The sequence below is a fragment of the Pleurodeles waltl genome, chromosome 1_1, assembly GCF_031143425.1.
Source record: "Pleurodeles waltl isolate 20211129_DDA chromosome 1_1, aPleWal1.hap1.20221129, whole genome shotgun sequence".
Lineage (NCBI taxonomy): Eukaryota > Metazoa > Chordata > Amphibia > Caudata > Salamandridae > Pleurodeles > Pleurodeles waltl.
This window is the reverse complement of record NC_090436.1, coordinates 357,561,835-357,579,201: the sequence shown is the minus strand read 5'-3', so window position 1 is coordinate 357,579,201 and position 17,367 is coordinate 357,561,835. Positions and strand designations below refer to the sequence as shown.

Here is a 17,367-nt window from a genome sequence, read left to right as displayed (position 1 = left end):
GGAGTCAAAATGTACCCCCAGATATTTGTGGGACTGGTCGGAGACAAGTTTACGGTTCTTATAGTACCAGTTGAAACCCAAATGTTTTTTCCTCCCAAAGGGGACCACTTTAGATTTAAACAGGTTAACTTCTAGTTGGTTTGCGGAGGTGTACGTCTCAAGTTGGTTAAGCAACCTTTGAAGACCGATCTTAGTACAGCTGAACAAACAAGATAATCGGCATAAAGCAGATGACTAAGCCTGAGGCCACCAATCTTGGGGGGATGAGAGTTGACGGCGTCCAGAGATGTTAACAAATCTGCAATAAACAGTTAAAAAGAAGAGGAGCAAGTACACAACCCTGTTTCACACCACGGGTGGTAGGAATTCTCCTGGGTAGGGAGCACCCGTCACCAAGCTTAATACGGACCCAGGTGTTAGTATGAAGTTCTATAATAGCACCCAAGAGTACTGGGGGGATACCCCAGCTTTGTAATTTGGCCCAAAGAGCACTCCGGGGGATCCGATCGAATGCTGCCTCGAAGTCCACAAAACAGCAATTCAATATCAAGCCTGACGAGATCGCCCTGTCAATCAAAATAGAAAGTGCTAGTAAATTGGTTGAAGTGCCTGAGCCAGCAGAGAACCCCGTTTGGACTATAGGAATTAAGGCCTTCGATTCAACCCAGGCACGAAGATCCTGCAGCAAGAGGCTAGCATAGAACTTAGCCTCGTTGTCCAGCAGGGCTATCATCCTAAAATTGGCAGGATCTGACCTTGAGCCGTTTTTCATATAAGGGATGAAGGATGGCACCACGCCAGGGCTCCGGTATTGTTGAAGTTAAGAGGCAATGTTCGAACAAATGTGCAAAATGATTGGCCCAAAGGAGAGGGTCCTGTTTGAATAATGCCTGTTGAAGACCATTAGGACCGGGGGCTCCAAATTGCTTAGCCCTCGAGATAATATGGGGGAGGCGTAATTGGAAGGACTCCCTTACTCCCTGCAAGGGGATTAGAGACCATGTGAATGAGGGACACGTTTTAAACGAAGCAGGAGTAGGACTATGGGCGCCCTCATCCATCAATTTCCCATCCTGCTCGCTGTTGGAAAAATGGGTGGTCAAGTAAGACGCCCACGTTCCTTCTAAAATGCCAGCAACGCCTGTGCCCATTTGATTACTATTTATGTTATTAATAAGGGACCAAAATTTCGTGGAGTTTGAATTTTTGCTTGTGGTTGAAAGTTTAGCCTAAAACTGACTGATATAGGTCTGATAGTCGTCATAAACAGCCTTCCTATAATCTTTCCTCAGTTGTTTATAGTCAATGAATAAACACTCAGAGTGTGTTTGTAACAATGTTGACAAGTCACACTTTTGATGAGTTAGCTGTCAAGATATGGAAAGAGTTGTATACTACTGCAAGACATTTGGTGAAGACTTTGAGTGAAGAAGGGGAGCACTTTAAATTGGCAATGCTAGTTCTTTGTTACAAACCTGAGATACTGGCAATGTGCTGGGCAAATAGAAATACGGAAGTAGGTGTCTTTGAGGTTGAGTGCGGCCATGAGGTCGCCTTGTTGTAATAATGAGTTGACATCCCGAAGAGTAACCTTGTTGAAGTGCTTTGAGAGAATGTACTAGTTTAGAGGATGATATCCAACATTGGACTCCAGGACCCATCCTTTGGGTGAATAAGAAGTACAGCGAGTAGACTTCCGTGCTCTATTGGTGGAGAGGAACAGGTTCTACCACTCCTTTTTTGAGGAGTGTTTGTACCTCTTCCCGAAGCAATTTTTGGTATTATGGGGAGAGTCTGTTTCTACCAGGTGAAATGTTGGGAGGTGTGCTAGTGAGCGCCAGACAATAACCATGTTGGTCGGAGGTGATGTTCCACCAAGTGGGAAGAAACCCTTGTAAACGACCACCGACAGGTATTGTTGTTATCCCTTTATGAACCCCGTTCGTAGCCTCTAGGGGAGATGGGTTAACTTTGCTGTTGTCCCTATGATGTGGAGGTCTCAGGAGAGGATGTTTTGGGCCCTCCACGGAAGAAGGAGTGGCGAAAAGAGCCACAATAGGAGGGTGTTTGGAGTTCATCCATGGCTTTCACTGCCTCAGTGTCTTTTTTAATTTTTCTAATAAAGTATCTACTTGAGGGCAAAACAAATGTTCCCCATCAAATGGAAGGGCAGGAAGATTCTGCTGAACATCCAGTTTAAAACCAGAGACCGAAGCCAAGCATGTTTTCGCAGCAAGACACTCAAGTCTATCCCCGGAGCAGCAGTAACTGCTGTGTCAAGGGCACCTATAGTTGTGTTGGATAGCAATCTTTCCTCAGAGGATATTTTTCAGTTTTTTTGTGTTCTTCTGGCAGGTATTGAATGAGTTCCTCCATTTCATCCCAATGGACTCTATCATACCTGGATAGAAGGCTGATGGGATTATCGAAAAGCTAATGATTGGCCGATTGTGGCCCAACCCTTTCTCTCCTGCAACATCTATTCTTTTGCTCTCTTTATATAGTGGAGGGGCTTCATCAGATGTTTCAGAAATGGCTCTTTTGTGTGCAGTTGCTACCACTAAAGAGTCTGGTGGAAGTTGACCTCTATGTATAGCAGATCATTAGGGGAAGCTTTTCTATTTTTTGTCTACCCTTGGTGTTAAACCCATAGTTCTTACAGTGTCATTGAATATATCAGGGTTGTGAGCATACCCATTAGCATCGGTAGGTATTGGGCGGAATGCTGTGTAAAGGAAAGTGTCTCAAAGTTGGAGTCTTCCTCTAGGGGCTCTTTGTGTAGTTGTACCTTGTGGAAGGTGCCAGCCCTACCAATTAGGTCATGATAGGTAGTAGTGTCATCTGGGGGGGATGCTTCTGATGGGTACAATTCAGGGTCTGTATCCGCTGCTGATTCTGTGTAATTATCCTGTGGTGGGCTATCAAAAGTTTCCCCATCGTCCTATCCCCCCATACACGGATGGCTTGACCCGTCCAGTGAATATGGCATAGGGTCAGCTGGAGAAGCAGGTGGTGTGCAGCTGGCTGGGGCGGTGGGCTAGTATGTAAAGGACTTGTGGCCTTATCTGTCTTTTTTCTCTGTTTAGGAGGAGTTGGCAAGTCCAAAGCCTCTTCAAAAGACAGCTTCCTCTTGGAAGGATGAGCACCAGTTTGTGGAGGTCAATTAATTATCCAGCCTGTCATATGCTTCTGCCAAGTGTATATTTCCTCCTGCAGGGTTTGAAGCAGGGCTTGCAGAGAGAGTGCGACCGTTGGTGGTTCTGCTGGGTGCTGATGTTCTCTGCTCAGATGCCACTGTTTTCGGTTCCGAAGATCTAGGCTCTGCTAGGGCATGTTTCGGTGCTGAGAATGGTCTGTGTTTTCTACTCTGAAGCTCGACACACCTCCGAAGCAGGTGGCTCAGATGGCTTCTTTAGTGCCAAGCTAGGTGTTCCCAAAGATGAAAGTCGGTGTTGACCATGGCCGAAAGCAGTGGTGGCCCAGCAATCTGTATCGATCGTCCTTGAATGAGTAGTCAACCCTTTGTGGTGGTCTGCTGTGGTCGATGGCAAGGTGGTGGGGACACAGTACTAATGGCTGGTTGAATAGGGGGTAGATGTTGCATCTCAAGTTTTGAGCCACAGCTGTTATCAGGGAAGGTGGTCCCTTTGTTCGCAATCAATGCCTGTGCAAGATGTTGTTCTTGGATATCTTTGGGGCTAAAGAGGTTTGGTTTATCGTCTGTGCTCCTTCGAGACATTTAGGGATATTGGGCCCGACAGTCACGTAAAGTCTTCTTGGACCTGAATAAGCAGCAAGCCTTGCAGCTGGCCTTGTCGTTTTCAGGGAAGAGGCACAGATTACAGACATGGTGGAGATCAGTGCAAGGGTACATAGCATGACACTGAGGGCAGTAACGAAAAGACATCCATTCCATTACTCAGTGGACATGGTGGGGCATGGTGACGCTTCAGGGTCGAATTAAGGGCCCAAAGGATAAAGGTTCACACGAGGCTGCGGTCAAGAAGCGTCGCCCCAACAAACCTGGAGTCATTAAACTGAACTGAAGAGTCAGAAACAGGACCGAGGTCAATAACAATATCACTGGAAAACAGGTATGAACCAAGAAGAGTGCAGCACAACAGTGTTGACCTGGAGCACATGGGCACACATCTGAATGCGATGGCAGAAGAAAACAATCTAACAATTGCGTGGATGACCATGCACATTCCCAGCGATGGGGCCACAGTACCTCATGACTCGGAAGACTTTTTTCCAACAAAAACAACTTGCACACATCCAAGCCCAATACTAGATGGTAGAATTATGCACAGCATATTTACCTACAGCTACACGTCTTGGACAAAGTTTTTACATTTTTCTGAAATCAATATGAGAAAGATGAATTTCAACTTCAAGGGAAAATTTGTCCACAATTGGGCTTCAACTACAAAAAACTAGTGACCTTCATATGAGACTGTGCGAAAGCAAACTACTTCTCTGGAATCTGGAGGTGAGCTAAGTGATGGTAGGAATATACTTTCAGATACTGGCTCTAAGAAATAATGAGCTGTACATGTAGGCATTTATGTATGATGCAAAGGCCTTCAACTCAGACTTGTGATTCAGTGAGAAGACAAGGTGAAGCCATAGACTAAATGTGATCTTACCAGGGAAGATACCATAACTTTTTTACCTTCAGGAGTAAGTTATACTATATGTCATTTTATGAAGCTGAAAAGAACAGGCAGAGATCACTACTGAAACTAGGGTATCACCATTACATTTAGAATCGTTCTTCATAACAGACTTTTAACCAATTATGTGGGGGCTGGAAATATGTCTAAGTCACAAGACCAGAAGTGATCAGACCAGAGGAGGGGGCTCCCACCACTAACAAGAACTTGAGTTCCTTCAAAATTATTTTTTTAGCCATTCATCATAAGAGCCAAAGTGGCCTTTTATTCAACCAGGCATTTTCCTGGTGGGCTGGAGCCCTCCAAGGCTGGTTTTAAATGCCTAGGGCCGCTGCTGGTGTCTTGGTTTATTTTCCCAGCTCCTGTGATTAATTACAACAGGTATATGGGATGATAAGAGAAAAAAAAAGAAAGGGAAAAAAAGAAAGAGAAAGAGGGGATGGAGAGAGAGCAATCAGAGAGGTATAGGGGTGAGAAAAGGAGAGCGAGAGACACTGGATACATGGGAAGAGAGAGAGAGAGCAAGGAGAGGAAGGAAGAGGGCTGGTTTGAGCATTTGTGCAATGGCTGCTTTTGTTTCAACAGTTCAGCCCTGTTTTTCGTCTATTTGAACTAAGCATTGTTTGAAATTCTAGGGGATCCTCAACGGATATAATGCCACAGTGTGAGAAGTTATACTTGCATGAGTTAGTGAGAAAATGTATTTACAGACTGTGCATGTCATTAGCCGCAGTAACTGTTTTTTTTACATCATTTTGTTGTACATTAGAAAAGGGCAAACATTAATAAGGTAAACCTATATTCAGATATCATGCATGCAAGCAAATAAAAACACCATGAACCAAAAACAACTTTTATAATAATAATTCAGTCATAGAAAACATTTCATATTTACTTGAAAATCATCAAACGCCATATACTGTTATATTTGGGGATATGTACAAAAATTATAAAATTATTAGAGTGATAAGTCACAAACTACTTTTGAGCATAGTGGGGACAGGAAAATGGCACACAAAGAGTCTGATGAAGCACATGAACTAGAAGAGGACTAGAAATGAATGTTGAGCTTAAAAGGCCTAACCAAACTAATCTAATGTTTGGTCATTGAGAAAGTTACATTCTTGTGACATACACTATTACTAATATACTAGTTCAAATAAAAGAACAATACCAATTACTCACTTCATCTGGTGGCCCTTCATTTTTGTGACCTTTGTTGCTAAAGAAAGAGGAAAGACAAACTATTAATAGCTAGGTACTAATGCAGCATAAACTGTAGGTGTATCAGCAATGCATATGCCCTACCTACTAGCTTTCACAATGGCCAGTGTTGCCTTAGTTTTAAAGTCATTAAAATGCAAATATGATCTCATTCTATTCAAATTAATTTCACAGATGGAGTTAACGTGTGATCATGTTATGCTAACAGGTATCAGTCTTGTAAAATCTCATCATTTTTTTCTGATTAAATTATTAGCCGGTAGGTTGAATACACAGTTCCACAAAGCTGAATCTTTATTTGCCTCATGTTTATTAAAAGGTCTAGCACAAAAATGAGCATCAGTCAATACTTCTAAAAGAACAACCCTCCAATGCTCAAACTAAAGACATTCATAAGTATTTCTTCATAAAAGAAACATCATTAAATATATTTACACAACTCTCTGAACTGATGTCAGTCTGGTGGTACCCTATACTAGGCAGTACTCGAAGATACTGAATTTTAGATATTATCTATAGTATACACTTCGTGCTGTATACACACATCAGTTGCATTCTTGAGATAACGTGGTGATGAGGAAAGATTGCTCATACGCCTGAGTACAGCTCTTAAACCCGGTTGAGCCACACAAAATCTGAAGGAACGTTCTTGCAGGTTTAAAAATACATGTGCTAAAGTAAAAGTTACTCATAAAGAATAATGCAGAATAAATCTATCAGTAAATATTCTACAATGAAAATCTACTACTAAGGTAGCTCATTAGTGACTACCTAAATACAACGTGCCCTATGTCTGCTACTGAAAACTGCCCTTTACATTCCTTGCAAAGGAAGGTTTGGATGACTATTCAGCAAAATAATGCAACATCACATAAAGCTAAGACATTGGTAAGTGGTTCCAAGTTGTTTGGACATATCACTTGAATTTCAAAATAATTATTCTGAAATAATTAAGTTCCTTTACTGTGAATCAGGCATTCTTATTCTGTGGATCAAGTCAATTACCAACAAAAAGACTTCTTTGAAAAGCTTGTTGGACCTGAAATCCTTGATGGGGAAAAGCTTTTCCACCAACTACTTGCCTTCCATCCTCCTGTTTTGGTGGCTTTAGGACTTAGCACTTTAGGATTGCTAACCAGTGCTAAAGTGCTTGTTCTCTCTTCTTTAAACATGATAAAATTGGCTTACACCCAATTGGCACATTTAATTTACTTGTAGGTCTCTAGTACAGAGGTACTACTTGTACCCAGGGCCTGTAAATTAAATGCTACTAGTGGGCCTGCAGCACTTATTGTGCCACCTGATTAAGGAGCCTTAAAAAAATGCCTCGGGCCTGCCATTTCAGCACACGTGTGCAGTTTTATACTGCCATTTCGACCTGGCAAAATAAACCTTTTGCCAGGTCAAAACCTTCCTTTTGAATGCATATAAGTCACCTCTAGAGTATGCCCTAAACAGCCCATAGGGCAGGGTGCAGTATATTAAAAAGTTAGACATGTACTTTTAACTCTCCTGGTAGTGAAAAACTCTTACATTTCTTTTTCACTACTGCAAGGCCTACATCTCAACAGGATAGCATTACATGTAATAACTTTCATTTGGGTGCACAATACATTTAATAACTTTCATTTGGGTGAACATTCAATAACTTTCATTTGATTGCAGATAGGAAAGTCGGGTTTGATATCTAAAGAATTCTAATGTAAATCTCTCTTTAAGAGTAAAGTTGGATTTTAAGTCACAATCCTGAAAAATCCACTTTTAGAAAGTTGGCACTTTCTTGCCCTAAAAATGTGTTGCCTGTAGCCTGTATCCTTGGTCACATGACTTGATGTAGCAGGCAGTTGGTCTTTGTGTACTGCTCCCAAACAGTGTGACAAAGCGGGAATAGGTGTTGGCAGTCGGGCTATCTCTGATTTGAGAGGGAGGTGGAACTGTCACCTATCCCATTAGCACATCACAAAGTTTCTGACTGAACACACTAACAAAGGATTTTACACTAGTCTTTTGTCTGGGGCCAGGGCAGTATGACATAAAATTTCAAGCACCTCTGGAGGTGGAACCCTCCAGAGCCTTCTCCTACAAATCAAAGCTGGCACCAGGCTTAAATATCAGACCCTAAGACCTAACTCTTCAGTACACCTCTGGGCCTGTAGAAGACTCAGAAGGACTGCTGTGCTGCTCTGCAAGAAGGACTGCTACACTGCTGCTTGAGTGAGGATTGGACCTACATCTTGAAACCAGGTTCCCCGGAGTGACTCCAAAGGCTAGATGGCTGGCCTCCTGATCAGAGCCCCAGGCACAGAAAAGGCTCCAACTACCTTGAATCCAGCCCCTGGACTCTAACTGATGTGAATCCAACCCCTCCCATGTGGTACCACCCAGTCCTGGACCCTCAGAAGTGCACCTGAAGGTGCTCTGACAGCCCTGTTGTGGTCTCTTGGGCAGAATCACAGCCTCACAGTACTGCTGCTGCACAACGCATTCCCCTCAGAGGACATCAAATCGCAGCCTGTAGGTTCTTGGAACTGCCGCTGCCCAAAACATCCCAGATGCAGGACTTTGCATCGCAAGCCTTATTCGACTGCATCTTCGACGACAACACAGGACCTCCCATCACAAGTCCCATCAACAGACTCCTCAGAACTGCCACTGTGCAATGCATCACCAAATGCAGGATTTCGCTTTACAGCCCACAGCCCCTCAGAAGTGACACTGTATGACGCATACTTGACATGGGATCTTGCAATGCTCCACAACCAGGATTTAAGGTACTTTGCTCAGCTGAGCTAACCTTTTCCCTGTATCCGGCCTGCGCTCCATCACGATCAGCCTGAACTTGTGACTTTGTCTGGGTTCAGCTTGACCAGATAACCACAGTTGGCGCTTTGTGCTTTTTGGCACTATTTTCACTTACATCTTTAAAATTGCATTTGTTTCGATTCTACTGACTGCATTTTTGTAGATATGGTCTCAAATAATTAATTACGTTTTTACTCTATTTGTCTTAATGGGTGTGGGATTTTTATTGTGTTGTGTTTTCACTTCATTACTGTTAGAAGTGCTGCATAAATACTTTACACATTGCCTCTAAGTTAAGCCTGATTGCTTTTGTGTCAACCTATAAAAGGATTAAGCACTAGTTAATTTGGAGTTTGCTTGTGTTTCACCCTGACAAGCATTGTGGACGCTGCTTGAATAAGTTTCACCCTCCTGAAACAGTAATCTAATTTCCTACATAGCGGTTATCATTTGTACCTATTGAAGACAATTCAGGCAACTTATCTTTTGCATGGTTGTTAAAGTTATACAGAACAGGAATCTCATTTAATCCACATCCCAGTTCAGCTGACACTCCAACCATCAGAATGGACTCTAAGGTGCATAACATACTGGAAGTAAACGGCTCTAGAGCAAACATGGGGTGTTTAACAGGAAGGTAACCTACATAACGAGAGTGGGGAAGGAATAAGGATAGACATAATTATACATATGTATTTATTTATAAGACTCATCTCTTTTCTTAATACAAGTATAAAATGTAACAGCAACTTATGCATAAACCTTAATAAAAATAAAGTGAAGTTAAATACGTAATATGCCAAAAAATACAGAAGATTCTGAAGGCAAGGTAAAAATTCAACTATCATGTAATTTCTAAGCAGGTATCTTATGGCAGCAGACTTAACTCTGCATCCATAGTGTTCTCCTCGTCCACCTCTTCAACCAGATTGGAAGATGCGGACTTTGGAGGACATCCATCACTGTCAACATCATCAACCTCCAATTTTCTTCCTGATAAATTCTCTTCCACCCCTACTTGAATACTGACGAGGAACCAACAAAAAAGATTGCTGGAGACAGCTCTTACATCAGGATCTTTTAAAACCACAACAATATCACTGAAAGTCTTGCCAAAGCACTCTGGCTGAAATTAGTACGGGGGAATGCAGAGGTTGCCATGATGTCTAAGTTACACCTTGAAGATCAGTACATAACAGTGGAATATCATCATCTTCATAAGTAAGACTATTAAACTAAATCATAATATCTGATTTAGAACATTATTCATCCAAATGAATTCCTTCACTGATGTGGGCTGCAGTTGTTTGTGCTGGCTTTTGTATTTTCCCTATACATTCAGGCTGGATAAGCGCCATCTTCCACCTAAATCGCAAACATCCATGATTAATAAATTTGCCCCCTCCTGGTGCAGCTACCTGGGGTTTCGGCAATAACAATGGGTAACTTCAATATAGTGTTAAAAGGACATATGGATAGATCTCAAACAAAAACTCAAAATCGAAATACCCTGTGTACAGACATTCCTCTCACCTTTGGGCCCGGTTGACACATGGAAGAAACAATATTGTAGCGATTGGCAGTATACATACTACTAAATGAGTCCACAACAAGTTTTGTAGGATTGACTATATTATCACACACATCAAATATATAACTAGATATTGTAATGCTAGGTTTTTGGCCCTGCCAATTTCTAATAAATCCTGCATACAAATGGAGTAGATTCCCTGTATCCCACTGCCACTTAAGAGTTAGCTGTTACACACACGGGTAATGAAGGCCAGATCCCTGGTTGGTAAATTACATCCGACCATGGAGATCTATTTCAAAGAAAACTACGAAAAGGTTGAATCAGAGGTTACATTATCAGGGGCAAACAAAACCCTAATACAGGGACAGGTACTCTCCTGCACTTCCACCATTCAAAAGAAAATGTTACAAGAAGCAGCACAAGTATTAGAGGAAATTATCGAATTAGAAGCAGACTATGTACAATCCAATGGCCCAGCAGTGTAACCTTGATTAGCTCAAAGGCAACATGAATATCAAACATGGATGTACAATGAGGCAAGAAATCCATGCTTAGCAGACCAGAAAAGATTATATGAAGTTATAAATAAGACAGGTAAGCTACCGGTTTGGTTAGGTAAAAGAGATTAACACAATAGACAAGTTGGGTTAGAGACTAATACCAAAGGAGGAGGTCTGGCCATGAGCAATGTGGATATTGCACATACTTTTGCTGAATATTTCCTTTCAATATACTCCTCCCACATAATGCAGATTATAAAATAGGGAGAATAGTATAGGATCCCCTCTCCCCCCCAACTTGTGACAGAGTAGAGGGAAATATCACAAGCAGAACAAACAATTAAAGAGGTGGGGAAAGCAATATCTCAGTTGTAGGTGAGGACAGCTCCTGGACCAAATGGTCTACAACTGGAGCTATGTAAGAAGTTAGTTAGCAAATTGACAACTCATCTGCTAGTAATGTTAAACACTGCTAGTGAGAACAACTCAACTACCATATTACATTCAGGTGGCTACATTGCTGGCTATATCTAAGCAGAGAAAGTCTAAAATGTAATGATCATCATGCAGAGCTGTATCTTTGTTAAATGTAGAGTCTGAAATACCGGCAATCACTTTAAAAAAAAGTGATAAAAAGCCTCATCCATCTTGATCAATCAGGAGTCAGATTACCAGTCTGAACATGAGATGTCTAAATAGTTGTATGGCACGTACTGAAAATATTGGAGAACTTGTTGTGTCCTTGGTTGAGGTCAAGGCTTGTAATTCAATTAAATGGCAATATATGTTTGCAGCTCTTGACGAAATGAGATTCCTCACAAATACTTTTCTGAGCTCCGATGAATCTACAATTAGCCATGGTTAAGGTCAATGGAATACTATTCAATCCCAATAGATCAGGGTGGGGCACCAGGTAAGGGCGCCTCTGGGACCAATGTTATTTGCCCTAGTACTATAGCCACTGGCGTGCTGAATCCTAGAGATGCACTGGTTTGGGGCATGAGGGTAGGATGACGAATCTTGCTCTTTGATGAAGATTTTCTCTACATCTCCAAACCGAGGCTAGTGGAGATTACCAGATGTTTGGAAATGTCTCTGGTTTTAGGGCTAACTAGAACAAATATGTGCTCTGTCCACTAGCGAGGTGCTGCCTGAGCAGCTTTATCCAAGATGTTACCACTCCTGTGATTCCTCTACATCCTTCAGAATACACCCTACTGGGTCACAGAAAAAAATGAAATGCTTGAGGAGAACAATATGACTTCTGATTTGGGATGGGGGCACTCTGTGACTTTCTACTCAGACATTGATCTGGGAAGGAAGGGTGGGTATTTGATGGGGAGAAAGCCCTACCAGATGTTAAAAATATGCTACTGGGCATTACAACTACTGTTAGTCAATGAACTGGCTTGTTTAATACAGGATAAGCATTTGCTTAGTGTGGATAACACAATCGACCAGGGAGACATATCCACACTTTATGCTAGATAAAAGCAAGAAACCCTACCAGGCTACACACAAACAGTAACAAAGACATGGCAGACAACAAAAGCGGTCGTGGGCTAGGTAAACACACTGACCAAATGCATGCCCCTATGGACTTTAGAACAGGTTAAGGAACAGAAACAACTGAAAGGATTCAAAATGTAAACATTAATTTGTAATAATGCACTGTGAGATGTGTAAGGTCGAACTGGACTGATGCCCTTGGAGCATCTTCAGAGGTAGTATCAACTCCTAAGTACTGAGATATTCATGCACATTATGACAGGCACATATGTGGAACCTGGAGCATGTGCGAATCAAGTGCAATTTACACTCTATCAACTCAGTACCTCTTTAGCAGAAAGTGAACACAGAAGAACTCAATCTGAGCCTCTCTAATCCATGGGTATTCAATGAGTAGCTCCAGAGCTACTGGTAGCTTGACAACACCCTGGACACTATCTAAAGTGAAGCTCAGCCCAGTACACAATCAGAAGGTTTATCCACATTGAAGACCGCACTGCTCATCTAAAAAATCATAGAGTGGCAGCCAGCCGAACCAATGGCAGAGTCTCATGTGAACACACACCGAGTTGGACTACAATGCCTGCAATCTTCTAGATTGAGAGTGAATACAGATAGTCAAAGTCGCAAAGTGATTGGGCATGTTGCAGGCCCCTCTCTACCAGTCACACAATGTGAGTGAACAATGAAGCAGGATAGAAGAAAGCCAGAGCAGGAGTCACAGCAGGGCCACCTTAATGTGGGCAGGCAGGAGGCAAAGGCAAAGGGTGTGAACTGAATACATGATCAGCCCAGAAGCTGTGGAGATGAGGTGAAGATCTGGAGATGTGATTCACTTCATTCTCACTGTGCATGCATCTATATATGTGTGTACATTTATTTGTGTGTCTGTCTGTGTGTGTGTCTCCCTGATGAACATTGTTGCCCCCAAGTAGCTTTGCCTGGTATCAACGACCACCAAATGTAGACATGACTCCCTATCACACGGAATTAATCTCTGGCTCACTTCTGTCCTTTCCTTGCACAGTAGTGGTCGTGGCATAATAATTTTCATACTCACTGGCAGCCATTATTGCTATATAGTGAGTATGATGGACCTAATTGTGTTCACTACTGGCATAATAACGGCCATGAGTAACATAGTGTGAAGATCCTGGCTGTTATGATGTCCACTTGCACAGTGGTGCCTATGATATAAAGATGAGCATTACTGTCATACTAGGGGCATCCTTTCGTGCTAATGCAAGCATCCATGGCATTTGATTGTGAAGTTTGGTCATTTAAATCAGATTCTGTCATTGGGAAGTGTTTGTACATGTGAGTACGTGATGAAAATGATAAGCTGATGTTTGGGGACTGCATTTTTACTTAAAATGAAAACCAGTACTTTGGAGGAAAACATGGTTCTTTCAGAGAAGATATTTGAGAAATTTAGTTTGTTTTCCCCTAATGGACGAGGTACTGAAAAAGAAAGTGTGTTTATTTTCAGAAAATGATAAAATGGTTGCATTCAAAAACATATTTAAGGCGGATAGTTGAATGGTAGCTCAAGCTGAGAATGGGAGACTTGTTGCTGTGGTTATGTCATTTGTGCCAGAGGGCGTGTGCTGCTTCAGCTTTTATTTCATTAGTAAGTGAGGCATTTCATATTGCTAACTCTTTTAATGACCTATCTAATGGTAACCCTAACTGGAATGTTTTGGTTGTCACTATTCCTGAGATAACAGATGTGGTGAGATAAAACTGTACTGAGAGTAGCAGGGGCGGCTCCTCCATTAAGGTGGAAGAGAGTCGCCCTCACTAACTAAATGGCCCCCAGACATGAAAAATAAAATGGTAATAAAGTTCATTTATTACCATTTTATTTTTCAATAACCCTGACACGAGCCAAGCGTCAGGACGGGGGTGGGGCCACTGCTGACTGGCAGCAGCACAGAGCAGTGATGGGCAGAGCATTTTATGTTTAAAGTGCACCTATGTCTTTGGCCAGTAGTCTTACGATGGCCAGACAGACATGCACATTTTAAACCTCTCTAACCCAGCTGTGTTAGACAGCTGGGTTAAAGAAAGCACGGCCTACCAGTGATCTTAGGAGTGCTGAGAGAGTCCACTCTATCCAATCCTGGCACTGCTCTCATGCTGGTTAGCAGCATGAGAACAGCACAAAGATTGGTTAAGGGAGTTGACTGGAGCCTCGAGGAGAGCAGAAGAGGACTGGAGCAGGAGGACGTGTCGTTGTGCAGGCTGCAACAAGCAAGGTAAGTTCTTTTTTATTTTATTTCGTAGGCACCTTGCATCTAGCTCTCGTGAATGCACCCAATCCCCATCCATTTGCCTGCCCCACCTCTCTCAGAGTTGCCAGCCGCCACTGGTTAGTAGGATGCTTTTACTAGAGCAGACGCGGCTCTCAGTATAGATATGATTAGAAACTCCTGCTCTAATCGCACACAGCAGTGAGAGTGATACACGGGATGTTGGTGGTATCTGGCACTTGCTCATGTACAAATTAATTTGAAATCACAAGGATTTCTTGTCTAAACCATCTTAGTACTTATGGGGATGAATCAGTGCACTTTCATTTGAACTGGACAAATATGATAAATACAATTCAATTTTCAGCTTACCCAAGTAAATTATATGCAAAAAAGGGCATTTAGAAGCTAATCAATTACTTATTAGATTTTTATATAGCGGAAGCTCCCATCCAACCCTTGAGACTTCTTTGTCTCTATCGCCCCTCCCGTGCCACACTTGCTTACTCAATTATAATGGCTGTCTGTTTTTCTTTTCAGTCAATTGCTTCTTCCTACAAACTTCCCCCATTGCCTGTTTCGGAGTGTCCACCTAATTCTCCTGGGATGTTTCTTTTTGGAAACTGTACTCCTTCTTTCATCTCATTTGTTTTTCTCCCTGCTTCAGTGAATTCCTCCTCTTGCCCTTTCAAACTGTGCAAAACCAAACTGCCCTTAGAAACAGATTTCAACAAAGGACACAGGAGGGTAGGTGATGGGTCAGGTAAGAACTATGCAGGGACCACTCCATAGCCTAAAGGAAGTCTTCTCCCACAAATCCAATGAAAAAAAAAACAGAAACAAGAAAAATTTGGTCCCAACATAGCCACACAAAGAAGGGTCATTGGCATTGCAGCCATATACAACCACGAGACAGAGTCTCATGTTACACAGTCAACTAACTTGTAGAACACTGTTATAAATGGGGTCTCTGGTTGGCAGTCAGTTTACACCCTGTCCAAGTAGGGACCCTAACTCTAGTCAGCGTAAGGGAGCTACACAGCTCAGAAAACTCCTGCTCATCCCCTTGGTAGCTTGGCACAAGCAGTCAGGCTTATCTCAGAGGCAATGTATAAAGTATTTCTGCAAGCACACACAGTAACCCAGTGAAAACACTACAAAATCAATCAACACCGGTTTAGAAAGATAACCAATATGTATCTGAGTAAAACAAAACAAAAGCGACAAAAATCCAACATACACAAGCAAAGTGATGCATTTTCAAAGATTAAACTTTAATATAGTGCTTAGAAAAACAAATGCTTCGATTTGGGGTTATCACGGCGTCATGAGGGAATCATTCCCAACAATCCAACGCCAATGGCGCCGGTCATAGAGTCGCACAGACCCCCAGGGACAGTACCTTGTGTAACGATGAAACAAGCCGGTGCACAGAGTCAGGGAGGTGAGGCATTGCAGGATCCGGTGCGGTGTTGGTTCCGTACTGCGGAACATAGGAGGTGATGTGGCATTGGTGCGAAGCGTCGGTTCCTTACAGCGGGTCAAGATGAGGTGGGGTCACCTCACAGGGTCGCGGCCATGCCACGGGGCTGCAGGTGCTGCAGTGGAGTCGAGTGTCATGCATGTCGGTGACACGCACTTGGGACTCACAAAGTCACAGGATGTCAGCGGGGCTGCAGCGGCATCAAGCCTGTGATGTTGGTGGGGTCATCGCACTCCAGATGGACCCACGACTTTAGTTGCAGGCGCTGTCGTGAGCTCAAGCAGCAGTGGTCTGGGTGTCCTCCAAAGTCGGTGCACTGGTTATTTTGTGTTTCCAACAGCTTTTGCTCCCAGGGGCCCAGAGACTGGAGAAGGTACCACCGGTTGAGCTAGGATCCACAGCAGGTAGACCCAGAGACTGGCAAGTGAAGTCTTTGCTGTCCCTGAGACTTCTTAACGAGAGGCAAGCTCAGTACAAACCCTTTGAGATACTTCATCAGTAGGATTGCAGAAAGCAAAGTCCAGTCCTTTTCTTATTAGGCAGAAGCAGCCCAGCACAGCAAAGCAATAGGCAAAATGGCAGCTTCACCTCAAGCATCAAGCTCTTCTCATTGGCAGAGGTTCCTCTTGGTCCAGAAGTGATCTGAAAATCAGGGGTTTTGGGTCCACTACTTTTACTTATTTCTGCCTTTGAAGTAGGCAAACTTCAAAGGAAAGTCTCTGTTGTTCACAAGTTCTTGCCTTGCCCAGGCCTGCGCCCCTACACACACTCCAGGGGGTTGGAGTCTCTATTGTGTGAGGACAGGCACAGCCCTTTTAGGTGTACGTGCCAGCTCCTCACTCTAGGCCATGAGACTCATCAGGATAGGCAGGACACTTCCCAGCTACCTTTGTGTCACTGTCTAGTAGGGATTCACAAACAGCCAAACAGTTAGCCTGACCCAAGCATGGATTACACAAGCAGACAGGGGCACAGAATGGTTAAGCAAGAAAATGCCCACTTCCTAAAAGTGGCATTTTCAGACAATCTCAAAACCAACTGTAGAAAAAGATGTATTTTTAAATTGTGAGTTCAGAGACCCCATACTCCAAATCTCTATCTGCTCCCAAGGGGAAGCTGCACTTAAAAGATATTTAAAGACAGCCCCCTGTTAAACTATGAGAGAGATAGGCCTTGCAATGGTGAAAAAATAATTTGGCAGTATTTCATTATCAGGACACGTAAAACACACCAGTACATGTCCTACCTTTTAAATACAATGCACCCTGCATGTGGTGCTACCTAGGGCCTACCTTATGGGTGACTCACATGTAGTAAAAGGGAAGGTTAGGGCCTGGAAAGTGGGTACACTTGCCAGGTCGAATTGGCAGGGCAAGACTGCCCACAC

At 42.9% G+C, this 17,367-nt stretch overlaps 1 protein-coding gene across 1 annotated transcript in view; it reads right to left on the bottom strand.

Annotated features, from left to right (window-relative positions):
* The window catches only part of CWC27 (CWC27 spliceosome associated cyclophilin), a 998,568-nt gene that overhangs the window by 854,596 nt on the left and 126,605 nt on the right, over window positions 1-17,367 (bottom strand). The window contains exon 9 of the mRNA XM_069222723.1: window positions 5,862-5,898. Within this exon, the coding sequence (XP_069078824.1) occupies window positions 5,862-5,898 (37 nt within the window). The remainder of the gene's footprint in view (window positions 1-5,861; window positions 5,899-17,367) is intronic.